Below are 17,649 nucleotides of genomic sequence, written 5' to 3' on the forward strand. Positions count from 1 at the left end.
CTCTGGTACCTTGTTCAGAGACCAAAACAGCTGATGGCGCCGAGCCAGACTGCGGCTTGTGTTCACAGCCGTGCTTATCAAATGTTGGCTAGATTTTAATATTCGCAGACAACCAATGGGACAGTTAGCTAGTTGGTAACATTAATATAAAGATGAAATGAAGTTTAGAAACTTTGCAGTTTGCCGCGATTACAGTGATACTGCAGTCGACACAAAGCCAAAGCAGTGTGAGACTACATCCCTAAGGTGATCTCACACCCCTCGAATTTATTTGATTCAGGCAACTTGGCATCCAAATTACAAAGCACGTTTTGCATCAATGTGAAGTTGAAGCCACTCTGAGTTGACACAAGTTAGAAGGTATAACTGGCCCAAGAGTGACTCTGTCACGCACTTAGTTCTTCACCAATGTTCTTCAAGAGAAGGGTTTTAGTCTTTGATTACTCACTTAATTTCATATTAAAATAATAACTGAATGTGTTTCTTTTAAAAGAAAGAAAGACTGACTTGCATTAAGGCCTCTTGGCCGTGACATCTGAGGTTAAATCAATTTCAGTGCCTCTGTATCAGTGTTGTAGTTTCTGGGTTTTTAGACTAGATCTCCTCTTGGTTCCAGTATCATTGGTCACTCCCATAAGCGGGCCTCATGTCCCCTATGATCCAGAGTGCACCACCTTTGGCCCAATACCTAGATAACCGATAGCTTGACCTACGGATTGTACCAGAAAACCCTTACTCTGTACATCGCTACTGGACCATGACACCTTCCGCCATGTAACTTCTACAATAAGGCACAGGCTATGAACCAATAACAGGTTTATTTTCACAAAATACATAATTTCCACAACGTATAGTTTGACACGATGAGAACCTGTATCCCCCGACACCCCTTGGTTTATGAAAACAATAAACACGCAACATGGTCTCTTCCTAAACGTGGGTTTAAGACGGAAGGCCACTTCGCCCGATTGAGGCCTTCCAAAGCTAAGCTGACTCGGGCTATAAAATGGGCAGATTTTTTCTGTTGGCTGCAAAATGAAAGAACTCCGTGACTGAGAGAGAGACAGACCCCTGTATCAGAGCACTGCTCCCTTAAGACAATGAGTTGAGGTCTCCGCCCATTGATTCTGTCCTGTTCCTGGGATTAGGGACTAGGGACAGGGTCACTGGCAAGGCTTGGAAGCTAAGCCGAGCCAGGCCTGGTTAGTACCTGGAGGGGGTGACCATCAGGGAAGACCAGGTGCAGAAGGTCACGGAAGGAGCCCCGAGGAGGGGCGGTTGGTGAGAAGGTCATGGAAGGAGGGGCGGCTGGTGAGCAGGCCCGGGCGTTGGGCTGAAGATTGTCGGAATGGTGGAAATGGAATAGCGGCGCGCACAGACGCAGCGGCTTTGCTTCTCCCAGGACGGTGCTATTTACGTTTAATGTTAATGTTATTTGTACTGGACTCATGGGAGCTTGCAAGATCACATTTCGTTGTTCATGTACTTGTGCAATGACAATAAAGTTGAATTATTATTATTCACAGAGGGCTCCAAACTGGATCCTGCCTTTAGAATTGTGGGTGAACAATATACCTCTCATGATTTAACTAATCCAGAATAGCTATTCACCTATATTGTATGAAAACAATCTTTATAGAAGGCCTAAAATGCTTGTCAATGAATGTGATCATTTGAGCCAACTGAACACTGGAGGATTTCCATTGCTGACAGCTTCAGTAAGTTGCAAAGATAATGCTGGCATGTCTAACTGATTAACTCTTCAAATCGCTATTGTGTGAGCCCAACGAAATTAGGGTGTTGAAAGTCTAATGAACTGGTTTCAGGCTGCTGGTTTACTGTTTAAAAAAAGATGTTCTGTGATGCTAACCCCTTATATGCTGAAACTAGCAGTACAGAAATATTACAAGTTACAAAATCCAGTGCATCCAATCCTTGGGCCACAATCTTGGCAATTAAGCCGGGGTCACACCCATCGGTGAGCCCACTGTGTACAAAAACCAATCAGAAAGGCTAATGGGATGTTGGCCTTTATCTGGAGGGGGCTGCAATACCAAGGGGAGGAAGTGATGCTTCAGTTGTATAGAACCTTGGTCAGACCCAAAAATATAATAATGAATAATCAGCATGGATTTCAAAAGGGAAAATCTTGCTTGACTAATCTCACTGAATTGTTTGAAGAGGTAACAGAGAGAGTAGACAAGGGTAATGCAGTAGATGTAATTTATCTAGATTTTCAAAAGGCCTTTGATGAGGTACCCCATAATAGACTAATGAATAAGGTCAGAGCATGCGGAATCAGGGGACAAGAAGCAGAATGGATAGCTAGCTGGCTTCAAGACAGAAAGTAGGGATAAAGGGTAGCTATTCAGAGAGGCAGAAGTTGGGAAGTGGTGTTCCACAAGGATTAGTGCTGGGACCACTGTTGTTCATAATTTATATAAATGATTTAGACTTTAGAATCAAAAACACAATTTCTAAATTTGCAGATGACACAAAATTGTCAATACTGAGGCGACAACAAGACATTAATAAACTTGCAGAATGGGCATATAATTGGCAAATGAAATTCAACACAGATAAATGTGAGGTATTACATTTTGGTAAGAAAAATAGGGAGGTCACACATTACATGGAAAATACGAATCTAAATGGGGTAGAAGAGTAAAGGGATCTCTGAGTACAAACACACAAATCACTGAAAGTAGCGACACAGTTTAACAAGGCCATAAGTAAAGCAAACCAGGGTTTATTTCTGGAGGTCTAGCATTGAAAAGTAGTGAAGTTATGCTAAACCTGTATCGAACCTTGGTTAGATCACACTTGGAGTACTGTGTACAGTTCCGGTCGTCATATTATAAAAAGGATATAGAGGCACTGGAGAGGGTGCAGAGAAGATTTACAAGCTTGATACCAGAAATGTGAGGGTATATCTATCAGGAAAGGGTGAACAGGCTGGGTCACTTCTCTTGAAAAGAGAAGGCTGAGGGGTGACCTAATAGAGATCTTTAAAATTATGAAAGGTTTTGATAGAGTGGATACAGAGAGAGTGTTTCCACTTGTGGGGAAGAGCAAAACTAGAGGCCATCAATAGAAGATAGTCACCAAGAAATCAAATAGGGAATTCAGCAGAAACTTCTTTCCCCAAAGAGTGGTGAGAATGTGGAACTCACTACCACAGGTGTTAAGTCTGTGAGTTGTTCAAGTAATTAATACTCAGACTTAATCAGTAACAATAAAACAGGTCTTTACTGGTTGGAGGTAGGGACTACACTGAATACAAGATTACTGCACAGTGCTTATATACCGGTGTGTTCACCCCCGGTATTACATCTACAGCAGCCTGAGAAAGTAGTACATCTCTTAAGGTGGAACAGGCTTAAGCTCTCTTAAGGTGGAACAGGTTACATACACAACACTCCTCCCTTCTTAGCTTTATAGTCATCCCCCCATTTAACATAACGTAATAACATATATACATATATAACTTCATGTTTAACGTAACATATCACAGATTCAGTCTCTGCGGAAAACAGTTCACAGATTCAATCTCTGTGGTGTAGTCGGTTCACGTTACTCATTCAATAGTCCTTTCATGGATTTAACAGCTTGAACTTCCGAACTGATTTGGCTCCGTTCGGAGGGACCACGTGTGTGATCTGGTAGAGGTGATAATGGTTCAGATGGGTCATCTTCTGTTTTTACTTTTCCTTTTCTGCTTCTTGGAGACTCTCTGGGCTCCATTGTCAGCTGCCACAGCTGCCAGCTGCATGCGCAGTTCCTCCTTCTCTTCCTCCTGTTTCCGTCATAGAGCCAGCTTCTCCCGATGTTCCGTAGACTTTTGGTGCTCCTCCATGATTTCTGCACTTTGGGAGTCGAAGTTACAAGCTGGGCAGGACAGGACATCGTAATATTCGGTGTCGTCCACCAGGTCATGGTAATATTCGGTGTCGTCCTGAGCTAGACCAGTGAGAGGGTCGTCTATTTCCTCCATACCCAGCTGGACGTTAGCCAGCTCTTGTTCCAAATCCAGACATCTTTCCTGAAGAGACTTCTTCATGTGTACCTCTGCATCCAGCTTTTTCTGGGCTTTCAGCAAGTCGTTTACTAGTGACCTCATTTGTGATTTTAATACTTCAACTTCCTTTGGAGATTGATTGATCGGACTATGCAATCCCTCTACCGGAGCAGCTGTTTCAGCGGTCTGTTGTTCTACATTGACGTGAGTCAGCGTACTTTTGGCATCCAATGGCTGCTCTGTTGCAGTCGTTTCAGTCTGTGTCGTCACATCAGCCATCTCAATGACTTTTGAGAGCTCCGAACCCTTTTCCTTTGAAGATCGCAGCTCGTGTTCAAGTTTTTCCCATTTCAGAGTCTTGTCCCTCAGCATATGAAGGAGTTGGCTGACCGTTAACTCTTCTGACACCAGATTATGGTACGCACCTTCAGAACCTGAATCAGCTTTGATTCGTTCGGCCTCCTCGCGCAGATGGTTGGTGTGCTCCTGCTCCATTTTCTCCATCAGTTGCTTCTGTTGCCTTTCCAGATTCTCCCACTCTGTAACAAAGAACTTTTTTATTTCATTCATCTCTTGCTCAAAACGGCGAATCATTTGTTCTAATTGCTGTTGTAGTTTGAAATGGAGTTGAGTTTGAGCCCAGTGTCCCTCAAAAATGTGCATATCAGTAGACTTGACAGACTCAGAATTCTCTGTTAAACTATGTTGTTGTTGCTCAGTGGAATTCTGTGCTGAAACTTTGTCTTTTGCACATGGGTTGGTCTTACCATCATCAGTTCTAGAGTCTGGGCTGATTATCTGCACCGAGTTCTCACTCTTTATGGCTTTTAGCGAATGCCAGTCCATATTTATGTTTCTAAACCACTCCCGGCCTAGTAGTGGTGGACCTCCCTCCGGTAGCACATATAAGTCCATTATTTGACTTCCTTCGCCCTTGTTGGCCACTGCAACCTTTATTGTCCCGATGGGGTACACTCTCTGCCCCGTGTAGGTTGTCAATATAATCTCCGTATCCTGTAGGGGAATATGTTGGAATAACCTTCTGTAATCTTTCTTATTCATGACCGACAATGCCGATCCAGTGTCCAATTCCATTTTTACTTGGACTCCTTCTATCTGAAGAGTAACCCAAATTGTCTGGAAGTCTGCACCCTTACCAACGTTGAGTACCCTTAAGCTAGCCAGTTCAATACTGCTTAAGCCAGCCAGTTCATTACTGCTGGCGTCTGAATCGGACTCCTGTTCGGCCACCTTGTGTACTTTTGCGTATTTTCCTTGCGGTGACTTCTTGTTGCTGGTCTTCTTCCCTGACCTGCATACTCTAGCTATGTGTCCAAGCCTACCACAAGTTCTACATTCTTGGTTTTTAAGCCAACACTGGTTCTGATCATGCGTTGTCTTTCCACAATGATAACATTTGCCAGAACTCACACCCAATTTGTGTGCACTGAGCTCCGGTGACCGTAGCTGCATTACTGCCGTGCCTCTCGCTGCGGCTTCGTGTGCTGCTGCCATAGTGACCGCCTTCTCAAGCGTCAGCTCATTCTCCTCGAGCAGTCGCTTTTGTGTATCCTGTTTAAATAAACCACACACAAATTTGTCTCGTAGTGCATCTGTCAGTCCCGTTCCAAACTGGCAATATTCCGCTAATTTACGCAATTCCAGCAAATATTCAGCATTGCTTTCATGCTGTAGCTGCCTTCTGTTGTAAAATTTAAATCGTTCCGCTAGCATCAGCGGCGTGGGGTTTAGATGATCTTTCAGGACAGTAACAATCTCATCGAACGTTTTATCCGCCGGTTCATCTGGTGATAACAGGTGTTTCAATTGCCCGTATGTCTTCGCACCCATTAAATTTAATAATGTTAGAGCTTTATCTTGGTCACGAATTTTATTGGCCTTACAATAATTTTTTACTCTTTCAACATATATGGCCCAATCTTCGAGGTCACTATCAAAGGTGCTAGTATTCCCGTGTTTAGGCATTGTAGATTTGCAATTTCTCAGATTTTATTTTCTTTACTTGTTATCAAAGATGGCGGCTTCCCGCTCTTGCCGTCGTCCTCCGCCCACAAAATGGCGGTTTTCCCGCACTTGGCGGTCTTCACCCGTCCCCCGACGCCGTCTCCCTTCAGCCCCGAGTGCGGCCCTTATCTCCGCCGCGATCGATGGCCCGCGCTTTTCACCGCGGCTCTCGCGCCTTCAGTTTCTGCCGACGCTGCGCCTTTCAGCCCAAGTGCGGCCCTTATCGGTGGTTGCGATCGATGGCCCGGCTGCGCCCCTCACTTCAAAGCGGCCCGGCCCTTATCTGCCGATCGCTATCGCCCTGTACCTCTCTCTTCCCCAGTCCTGTCTTCTACTCCGGTTCACAAGCTGATGGAGGCTTCAGGCTCCTAATGCCTGTCGCTTCCAGTGGGGTGGTGAGATTTGAAACCTCTCTTCAACGTCCTGTCTGTGGACGAAGCCGCCGTGGAATAACTGCCGCAGGGTAAGAACCTGACTCGTCGCCAGTGTTAAGTCTGTGAGTTGTTCAAGTAATTAATACTCAGACTTAATCAGTAACAATAAAACAGGTCTTTACTGGTTGGAGGTAGGGACTACACTGAATACAAGATTACTGCACAGTACTTATATACCGTTGTGTTCACCCCCGGTATTACGTCTACAGCAGCCTGAGAAAGTAGTACATCTCTTAAGGTGGAACAGGCTTAAGCTCTCTTAAGGTGGAACAGGTTACATACACAACACCAGGGAGTGGTTGAAGCGAATAGTATAGATGCATTTAAGGGGAGGCTAGACAAGCATATGAGGGAGAAGGGAATAGAGGGTTATGCTGATAGATTTAGATGAGGAGGCGCGAGTGGAGTTTAAACCTGGCATGGACTGCTTGGGCCGAATGGCCTGTTTCTGTGATGTATATCCTGTGTAATCCTATGTAAAGACCCCATCTTGAGCACTGCATTCAGTTCTGGGTACCACAGCTCAGGAAAGATAGATTGGTCTTGAAGGGGGTGCAGTGCCGTGGTCAGTATTGGGGGGATTTCACTGACCCAGTATTGGGGAGATTTCACTGACCCAGTATTGGGGAGATTTCACTGACCCAGTATTGGGGAGATTTCACTGACCCAGTATTGGGGGGATTTCACTGACCCAGTATTGGGGAGATTTCACTGACCCAGTATTGGGGAGATTTCACTGACCCAGTATTGGGGAGATTTCACTGACCCAGTATTGGGGAAATTTCACTGACCCAGTATTGGGGAGATTTCACTGACCCAGTATTGGGGAGATTTCACTGACCCAGTATTGGGGAGATTTCACTGACCCAGTATTGGGGAGATTTCCCTGACCCAGTATTGGGGAGATTTCACTGACCCAGTATTGGGGAGATTTCACTGACCCAGTATTGGGGAAATTTCACTGACCCAGTATTGGGGAGATTTCACTGACCCAGTATTGGGGAGATTTCCCTGACCCAGTATTGGGGAGATTTCACTGACCCAGTATTGGGGAGATTTCACTGGCCCAGTATTGGGGAGATTTCCCTGACCCAGTATTGGGGAGATTTCACTGACCCAGTATTGGGGAGATTTCACTGACCCAGTAGTGGGGAGATTTCACTGACCCAGTATTGGGGAGATTTCACTGACCCAGTATTGGGGAGATTTCACTGACCCAGTATTGGGGAGATTTCACTGACCCAGTAGTGGGGAGATTTCACTGACCCAGTATTGGGGAAATTTCACTGACCCAGTATTGGGGAGATTTCACTGGCCCAGTATTGGGGAGATTTCCCTGACCCAGGATTGGGGAGATTTCACTGACCCAGGATTGGGGAGATTTCACTGACCCAGTATTGGGGGGATTTCACTGACCCAGTATTGGGGAGATTTCACTGACCCAGGATTGGGGAGATTTCCCTGACCCAGTATTGGGGAGATTTCACTGACCCAGTATTGGGGAGATTTCACTGACCCAGTATTGGGGAGATTTCACTGACCCAGTATTGGGGAGATTTCCCTGACCCAGTATTGGGGAGATTTCACTGACCCAGTATTGGGGAGATTTCACTGACCCAGTATTGGGGAAATTTCACTGACCCAGTATTGGGGAGATTTCACTGACCCAGTATTGGGGAGATTTCACTGACCCAGTATTGGGGAGATTTCACTGACCCAGTATTGGGGAGATTTCACTGGCCCAGTATTGGGGAGATTTCCCTGACCCAGTATTGGGGGGATTTCACTGACCCAGTATTGGGGAGATTTCACTGACCCAGTATTGGGGGGATTTCACTGACCCAGTATTGGGGAGATTTCACTGACCCAGTATTGGGGAGATTTCACTGACCCAGTATTGGGGAGATTTCCCTGACCCAGTATTGGGGAGATTTCACTGACCCAGTAGTGGGGAGATTTCACTGACCCAGTATTGGGGAGATTTCACTGACCCAGTATTGGGGAGATTTCACTGACCCAGTATTGGGGAGATTTCACTGACCCAGTATTGGGGAGATTTCACTGACCCAGTATTGGGGAGATTTCACTGACCCAGTAGTGGGGAGATTTCACTGACCCAGTATTGGGGAAATTTCACTGACCCAGTATTGGGGAGATTTCACTGGCCCAGTATTGGGGAGATTTCCCTGACCCAGGATTGGGGAGATTTCACTGACCCAGGATTGGGGAGATTTCACTGACCCAGTATTGGGGGGATTTCACTGACCCAGTATTGGGGAGATTTCACTGACCCAGGATTGGGGAGATTTCCCTGACCCAGGATTGGGGAGATTTCACTGACCCAGTATTGGGGAGATTTCACTGACCCAGTATTGGGGAGATTTCACTGACCCAGTATTGGGGAGATTTCACTGACCCAGGATTGGGGAGATTTCACTGGCCCAGTATTGGGGACATTTCACTGACCCAGGATTGGGGAGATTTCACTGACCCAGTATTGGGGAGATTTCACTGGCCCAGTATTGGGGAGATTTCACTGGCCCAGTATTGGGGAGATTTCACTGACCCAGTATTGGGGAGATTTCACTGGCCCAGTATTGGGGAGATTTCACTGACCCAGTATTGGGGAGATTTCACTGACCCAGTATTGGGGGGATTTCACTGACCCAGTATTGGGGAGATTTCACTGACCCAGTATTGGGGAGATTTCACTGACCCAGTATTGGGGAGATTTCACTGACCCAGTATTGGGGAGATTTCACTGACCCAGTATTGGGGAGATTTCACTGACCCAGTAGTGGGGAGATTTCACTGACCCAGTAGTGGGGAGATTTCACTGACCCAGTATTGGGGAGATTTCACTGACCCAGTAGTGGGGAGATGTCACTGGCCCAGTATTGGGGAGATTTCACTGGCCCAGTATTGGGGAGATTTCACTGACCCAGTATTGGGGAGATTTCACTGACCCAGTAGTGGGGAGATTTCACTGACCCAGTATTGGGGAGATTTCACTGACCCAGTAGTGGGGAGATTTCACTGGCCCAGTATTGGGGAGATTTCACTGACCCAGTATTGGGGAGATTTCACTGACCCAGTATTGGGGAGATTTCACTGACCCAGTATTGGGGAGATTTCACTGGCCCAGTATTGGGGAGATTTCACTGACCCAGTATTGGGGAGATTTCACTGGCCCAGTATTGGGGAGATTTCACTGGCCCAGTATTGGGGAGATTTCACTGACCCAGTATTGGGGGGATTTCACTGACCCAGTAGTGGGGAGATTTCACTGACCCAGTAGTGGGGAGATTTCACTGGCCCAGTATTGGGGAGATTTCACTGACCCAGTATTGGGGGGATTTCACTGACCCAGTATTGGGGAGATTTCACTGACCCAGTATTGGGGAGATTTCACTGACCCAGTAGTGGGGAGATTTCACTGGCCCAGTATTGGGGAGATTTCACTGACCCAGTAGTGGGGAGATGTCACTGGCCCAGTATTGGGGAGATTTCACTGGCCCAGTATTGGGGAGATTTCACTGACCCAGTATTGGGGAGATTTCACTGACCCAGTATTGGGGAGATTTCACTGGCCCAGTATTGGGGAGATTTCACTGACCCAGTATTGGGGGGATTTCACTGACCCAGTATTGGGGAGATTTCACTGACCCAGTATTGGGGAGATTTCACTGACCCAGTATTGGGGAGATTTCACTGACCCAGTATTGGGGGGATTTCACTGACCCAGTATTGGGGAGATTTCACTGACCCAGTATTGGGGAGATTTCACTGACCCAGTAGTGGGGAGATTTCACTGACCCAGTATTGGGGAGATTTCACTGACCCAGGATTGGGGAGATTTCACTGACCCAGTATTGGGGAGATTTCACTGACCCAGTAGTGGGGAGATTTCACTGGCCCAGTATTGGGGAGATTTCACTGACCCAGTATTGGGGAGATTTCACTGACCCAGTATTGGGGAGATTTCACTGACCCAGTAGTGGGGAGATTTCACTGACCCAGTATTGGGGAGATTTCACTGACCCAGGATTGGGGAGATTTCACTGACCCAGTATTGGGGAGATTTCACTGACCCAGTATTGGGGAGATTTCACTGGCCCAGTATTGGGGAGATTTCACTGACCCAGTATTGGGGGGATTTCACTGACCCAGTATTGGGGAGATTTCACTGACCCAGTATTGGGGAGATTTCACTGACCCAGTATTGGGGAGATTTCACTGACCCAGTCTTGGGGAGATTTCACTGACCCAGTATTGGGGAGATTTCACTGACCCAGGATTGGGGAGATGTCACTGACCCAGTATTGGGGAGATTTCACTGACCCAGGATTGGGGAGATTTCCCTGACCCAGTAGTGGGGAGATTTCACTGACCCAGTATTGGGGAGATTTCACTGGCCCAGTATTGGGGAGATTTCACTGACCCAGTATTGGGGAGATTTCACTGGCCCAGTATTGGGGGGATTTCACTGGCCCAGTATTGGGGAGATTTCACTGACCCAGTAGTGGGGAGATTTCACTGGCCCAGTATTGGGGAGATTTCACTGGCCCAGTATTGGGGAGATTTCACTGGCCCAGTATTGGGGAGATTTCACTGACCCAGTATTGGGGAGATTTCACTGGCCCAGTATTGGGGGGATTTCACTGACCCAGTATTGGGGAGATTTCACTGGCCCAGTATTGGGGAGATTTCACTGACCCAGTATTGGGGAGATTTCACTGGCCCAGTATTGGGGAGATTTCACTGGCCCAGTATTGGGGAGATTTCACTGACCCAGTATTGGGGAGATTTCACTGGCCCAGTATTGGGGAGATTTCACTGACCCAGTATTGGGGAGATTTCACTGGCCCAGTATTGGGGAGGTTTCACTGACCCAGTATTGGGGAGATTTCACTGACCCAGTATTGGGGAGATTTCCCTGACCCAGTATTGGGGAGATTTCACTGACCCAGTAGTGGGGAGATTTCACTGACCCAGTATTGGGGAGATTTCACTGACCCAGTAGTGGGGAGATTCCACTGACCCAGTATTGGGGAGATTTCACTGACCCAGTATTGGGGAGATTTCCCTGACCCAGTATTCAGAATAAATCATACAAGAAAGGGGCTGTTAAAATAACCTGAAAGATACTCAAAAGATCCAATTTAAAAAAAATATTCTGCTGTGATATTCTTCAATAACTGAAATGTCTTCTTGTATTATCATTTTGAAGAACACCTCTAAAACAGATTATTACGTGATCTTGTTGCAGTATTTGCTATTGAAAGTGAAGCTTTCACACCTGCTATAACCAGGGATAGTGCCAGCCTCAAAGTGACCTCTTTGATTTTTCAGGTCACTCTCCTTAACTTCATGATCACATCGATAGGGCTGGAGGACCAGCTACTGAGCATCGTCGCAGCAAAGGAAAAGCCACAACTGGAAGAAAAGAAGAAAGTTCTTTATCTGGATAGGGCACAAAACAGGTACCGGTGAAAACAATGTCCTCTGATCAGCAGCATCAGGTCAGAGTTCATGGCAAAGGAATCAGCGCAGTGCCCCGGTAACATCATCAGATACCGAAATTAAGCTGTATTTCTGCACTGTTTCAGCCAGAAAAAAGGCTGATTTTGACAAGTCTTAAAGCTTCTAATTCTGAAACAATGGTAAAGGCAATTTCTACAATGTATTCAGGTCTGTTTTCTGTATGTTTTGGAATTGACAAGGGAACAGGCCATACAGGATTTAGTGATGAGTAACTTCAGCTGTACAGAGCTCTGGTTAGACCCCATCGGGAGCACTGTGTTCAGTTCAGGACACCTCAGAAAGGATAGATTGGCCTTGGAGTGGGTACAGTGCAGATTCACCAGAATGATACCGGGGCTTAAGGCTGAGGGGTGATCAAATTGAGGTGTTTAAGATGATAAAGGGATTTAATAGGGTAGATAAAGAGAAACTATTTCTTCTGCTGTGGGAGACCAGAACAAAGGGGGCTTAGTTTTATAATTCGAGCCAAGCCGTTTAGGAGCGCAATCAGGAAACACTTTATCGCACAAATCGAAAGTTAAGCTTTCACAGCTGCTATAACCAGGAATACCGCCAGCCTCAAAGCGACGGCTTTGATTTTTCTGGTCACTCCTTAACTTAGTAGAAATCTGGAACTATCTCCCCAAAAGGCTGTGGATGCTGGTGGACAATTGGAGCTTTCGAGACAGATCGCTAGTGGGTAAGGGTATTAGGTTTACGTAACAAAGGTGGGTAAATGGAGTTGAGGGCACAGATCAACTGTGAACTAATTGAATGGCGAATGGCCTACTCCTTTAAAACTGATGACTGGATTAGCACGGTTTGAATTTGGTCTTGAGCTGTGGGTGACTGTGGTGAGCCAGTGTAAGTTGTCCATGAAATGGTTGAACTGATCACATTATGGTTAATCACATCAGGACAGACTTCCACTCAAGGCTGTGTGGTTAAACAGGCAGGAGAGGATGACTAACCAGTTATACACCCTGCCTGTTAAATGACCCACCCACCACATGCCCCACCCGTTACACACCCCGCCCGTTGTATGGGCGGCGCAGACACGATGGGCCGAAGGGCCTCTTTCTGTGCTGTAAAACTCTATGACTCTATGACTCTATATCAGCAAATAGTGATGGTATTTGCCTGTTTGATTATGATGCCTTACCAGCATGTTTGCCTGATTGATTACTTATGCCTGACCAGCAGAGGGCATGTGAGAGACAAGCAGTTTAGTTTTACTTTCGTTTTAGATGGATCTCTAAGATGGTGTCTCCTGCTGTTAACTGAGTTGAACATACTTTAGATAAAAAGACATCTCTTTCATGAATGTGTCGTCATTGAACCCACATACAAATCGATACATGGTGTCAGAAGTGATTGAAAGAGATGAAGAGGAAAAATCTGAAGTTAAATCAGCTCTCCACATATTAGCAAGCCAAAAGAGAACATCGTTACTTACCATTGGAGAATAGCTAATGAAGTGAAAAAATGGAAGGTTTACACCCACCGGCGAAGCTTCAGTTGACAGGTAATGTGGCTGAAAATTGGAGAAGGTTCAATCAACGTTTGGAATTGTATTTAGCGGCAATAGGAGCTGACGAGAAAAGCGATAAAATGAAAGCGTCAGTGTTCTTACATGTCGTGGGTGATGAAGTGCTGGAGGTGTATAATAACTTCACATTCGCTGCTGATGGAGACAAAATGAAGCTAGATAAAATAATGGAACAGTTTCAGGCCTACTGCATACCTAAACGTAACGTGACGTTTGAGAGGCACAGATTTTTCACGTGTACAGAAAACGGGTGAGACTATTGATCAGTATGTGACTGAACTGAGAAACCGAAGCAAAACATGTGAATTTGGGGGACTGACAGACTCGCTGATAAAAGACAGACTGGTGTGTGGTATTCCAGATAATGGTCTAAGGGAAAGACTGCTAAGAGAGCAAGATCTAGACCTGGGAAAAGCCATAGCACTGTGTAGGGCTACAGAGACTGTGAAGTCGCAGGCAAAGGAGCTGTTCAGTGACAGTAGCTGCAACGTGGATGCAGTGAGTAAGAACGGACACAAACCGTTTAACAAAAAGAGCGCCAATGTGAAAAAAGAGGCGTGGCCAGCGAACAAAAATGAAAGGGGCAATCGAAAGTCATGTGGTCGATGCGGTACACAGCATACACCAAAAAAGTGTCCAGCATATGGTAAAAAATGCAATAGTTGCAACAAAAACAACCATTATGCCCGTTGCTGTAAGAACCAAGCGCAACAAAGCAAGGTCCATGCAGTAGATGAAAGCGAGATAGAGGAGTTCAATGTAGATGTTGTGTCTGAAAACAAAATAGAAAAAAGAGACTGGATGTTGACACTAAAAGTGAATGACATACATATTCCATTTAAATTGGATACTGGAGCAGAAGTTAATGTGATATCAGAGACTGATTTTAAGAAAATTAGACCCAGACCAAAGATACATGGAATAAAAGTGAAAGCGACAGGATACTCAGGTACTGATATACCAGTGAAAGGAAGATGCATTGTCAAAGTAACACACAAGGACAGAGAGCACACGCTAGCATTAATCGTGGTGCCAAAGGATGTGCAAGCCATACTAGGTTTAAAAGCCTGTGAGAGACTGAACCTGGTAAAGAGAGTCCTCGTTGTGGAAAGCGAAGGAAAGACAGTCTATGATGAACTCATGAAAGAGTACAAAGACCTATTTCAGGGTCTAGGCTGCATTCCAGGAGAACACACGATCAGAGTAGATAAAAGTATGACACCGGTTATACATCCATGCAGAAAAGTTCCGTTTGCTCTTCAAAAGCAACTGAAGGCAGAGTTAGACAGGATGGAAAGCCTGAACGTGATTCAGAAGATAGATGAGCTGACTGAGTGGGTGAGTTCCCTCGTCGCTGTGGACAAAAAGAATGGAAAGCTCAGAATTTGCCTGGATGCAAGAGATCTAAACAGAGCAATAAAGAGAGAGCACTTCAAGCTTCCTACACGTGAGGAAATCATGTCACAGTTTGCAAATGCAAAGTATTTCAGCAAGTTAGATGCATCATCAGGATTTTGGCAGATGAAATTGGACGAAGCAAGTTCAAGACTGTGCACGTTCAACAGTCCATTTGGCAGATACAGATTCCTAAGGTTACCATTTGGCATTGCCTCAGCTCCTGAAGTGTATCACAAAACTATCCATATGATCTATGAGCACCTGGAGGGAGTTGATACATCAATGGATGACATCATAGTATGGGGAACCATGAGAACTGAGCATGATGAGAGACTGAAAAAAGTGCTGGAAGCAACAAGGAAAACAAACCTGAAGCTGAATAGAGAGAAATGCCAGCTCGGGGTGACAGAACTGACATTCGTGGGAGATATCCTTAGCAGTGAGGGCATCAGACCAGATCCCAGAAAGGGGTCCGCCATTGAGAATATGCCAAAGCCACAATGCAAAAAGGATGTGCAGAGGTTTAATGGAATGATCAACTACATGGGTAAATTCATATCCAACCTCTCAGAAAAGATGGCGCCACTGAGAAGACTAACTGAAAAGAACATAGAATGGGAATGGAATCATGAGCATGAGAAGTCATGGAGCGATCTAAAGAAACTGCTCACAGAGGAACCAGTTCTGAGGTTTTATGACCCAGCGAGACCCATCAAGATATCATCAGATGCATCACAGAGTGGGCTCGGTGCCGTTCTTCTGCAAAAATATGACTACTGGCAACCTATTGCATATGCATCGCGCTCAATGACAGATGCAGAGACGCGATGTGCTCAAATAGAAAAGGAGCTGCTCAGCATCACATACGCCTGTGAAAGATTTCACCAGTTTGTGGCAGGACAAGCAATCAGTGTAGAGACTGACCATAAGCCCTTGATTGCATTGTTCCAAAAGCCACTAAATAGCTGTCCGCTTAGAATACAAAGAATGATGATCAGGCTGCAACGCTATACGCTGAATGTTGCGTACACACCGGGTAAGCTGATGTATACAGCAGACACGTTGTCCAGAGCTGTTGACCCAAGTGAGCCCGCAAACACCAAAATGGATGAAAAAGTGAACGCCTACGTGGACATGATCACAAGTGCACTGCCCATAGCAGATGCAAAAATGGAGCTCATAAAGACTGAGACAAACAAAGATGAAACAATGAGACGACTGAGGAAAAGCATCTTGGATGGATGGCCCAACATGAAGCAAGACTGCTCACCTGACATGGCAGAGTACTGGAACTGCAGGGCGGAACTATCAGTGGTCGAAGACATAATCTACAAAGGAAGTAAAATAGTTATCCCAAAGAGTCTGAGAAGAGAGATGCTAAAAAGGATCCATGGAGGACATCTGGGGATCGAAAAGTGTAAGAAAAGAGCACGAGAGGTGATGTACTGGCCACGAATCAACCAAGATGTGACAAATGAGGTGTCAAACGGCACAATATGCCTGAAATATCGAGCAAGCAATCCGGTAGAACCACTAAAGCCACACCCAGACCTTACCAGAAGGTAGGCGCTGACCTATTCGTATGTCAAGGGAAGGACTATCTTGTCGTCACAGACTATTACTCCCTGTATCCAGAAGTTTGTAGACTGCACACCACCACTGCAGATGCTGTGATAACATGTATGAAAGCCATATTCTCCAGACATGGCATGGCAAGCGAGGTCTTCACAGAATCACAGAAACCCCACAGTGCAGATAGAGGCCATTTCGGCCCATCGAGCCTGCACCGACACATATCCCACCCGATCCCTGTAACCCCTACACCAACACATATCCCACCCTATCCCCGTAACCCCACGTATTTAATCCCCCTAACACTAAGGGTCAATTTATCATAGCCAATCAACCTAACCCGCACATCTTTGGACTGTGGGAGGAAACCGGAGCACCCGGAGGAAACCCACGCAAACACGGGGAGAATGTGCAAACTCCACACAGACAGTCACCCGATGCCGGATTCGAACCCGGGTCTCTGGCGCTGTGAGGCAACAGTGCTAACCACTATGCCACCGTGCTGCCCATGTCTTCACAGACAACGGACCCCAGTTTTACAATGCAAGTTTCCGACACTTTGCCAAAGAGTGGGACTTTGTCCACACAACGTCAAGTCCTCACTTTCCACAGTCCAATGGACTAGTGGAAAAATCGGTCCAGACAGTGAAAAGACTGATGTACAAGGCAAAAGACAGTGGAACTGACTTCTACCAAAGCATGCTTGTATACCGCACAACGCCGCTCGAGTGTGGTATGTCACCAGCCCAACTCCTTATGGGACGTCGGCTAAGGTCAAACCTACCCATCCCGGAGAACCTCCTGAAAACAAAAGAGGGGGAGAAAGTGAGGAAGTTCAAAGAACAACAGAAAGAAAAGCAAAAGCACTACTATGACAGAGGAACACAAAACCTACCTGAACTCCACACTGGTGACCAAGTAAGGTTCAAAGACAAAACAAACATATGGACTCAGAAGGGAACTGTCCTGAGTGAAGTTCAACCAAGATCATACACCATTCAGACAGATGAGGGTGCTGTTCTGCGAAGAAATCGTCGAGATCTTCTCAGGGGACCAGCCACAGCAGGTCAAAAGACTGATACTGTTGAACAACCTGATCACACAGCAGGTCAAAAGACTGATACTGTTGA

The 17,649-nt window shown here is 46.0% G+C and overlaps 1 protein-coding gene across 1 annotated transcript in view; it reads left to right on the forward strand.

The window, feature by feature from the left end:
• The window catches only part of LOC147105498 (dynein axonemal heavy chain 3-like), a 201,746-nt gene that overhangs the window by 94,920 nt on the left and 89,177 nt on the right, over window positions 1-17,649 (forward strand). The window contains exon 22 of the mRNA XM_086009911.1: window positions 11,830-11,960. Within this exon, the coding sequence (XP_085866037.1) occupies window positions 11,830-11,960 (131 nt within the window). The remainder of the gene's footprint in view (window positions 1-11,829; window positions 11,961-17,649) is intronic.

This window comes from Somniosus microcephalus, chromosome 17 (assembly GCF_052327205.1).
Source record: "Somniosus microcephalus isolate GS21.2 chromosome 17, FLI_Smic_1.0, whole genome shotgun sequence".
NCBI lineage: Eukaryota > Metazoa > Chordata > Chondrichthyes > Squaliformes > Somniosidae > Somniosus > Somniosus microcephalus.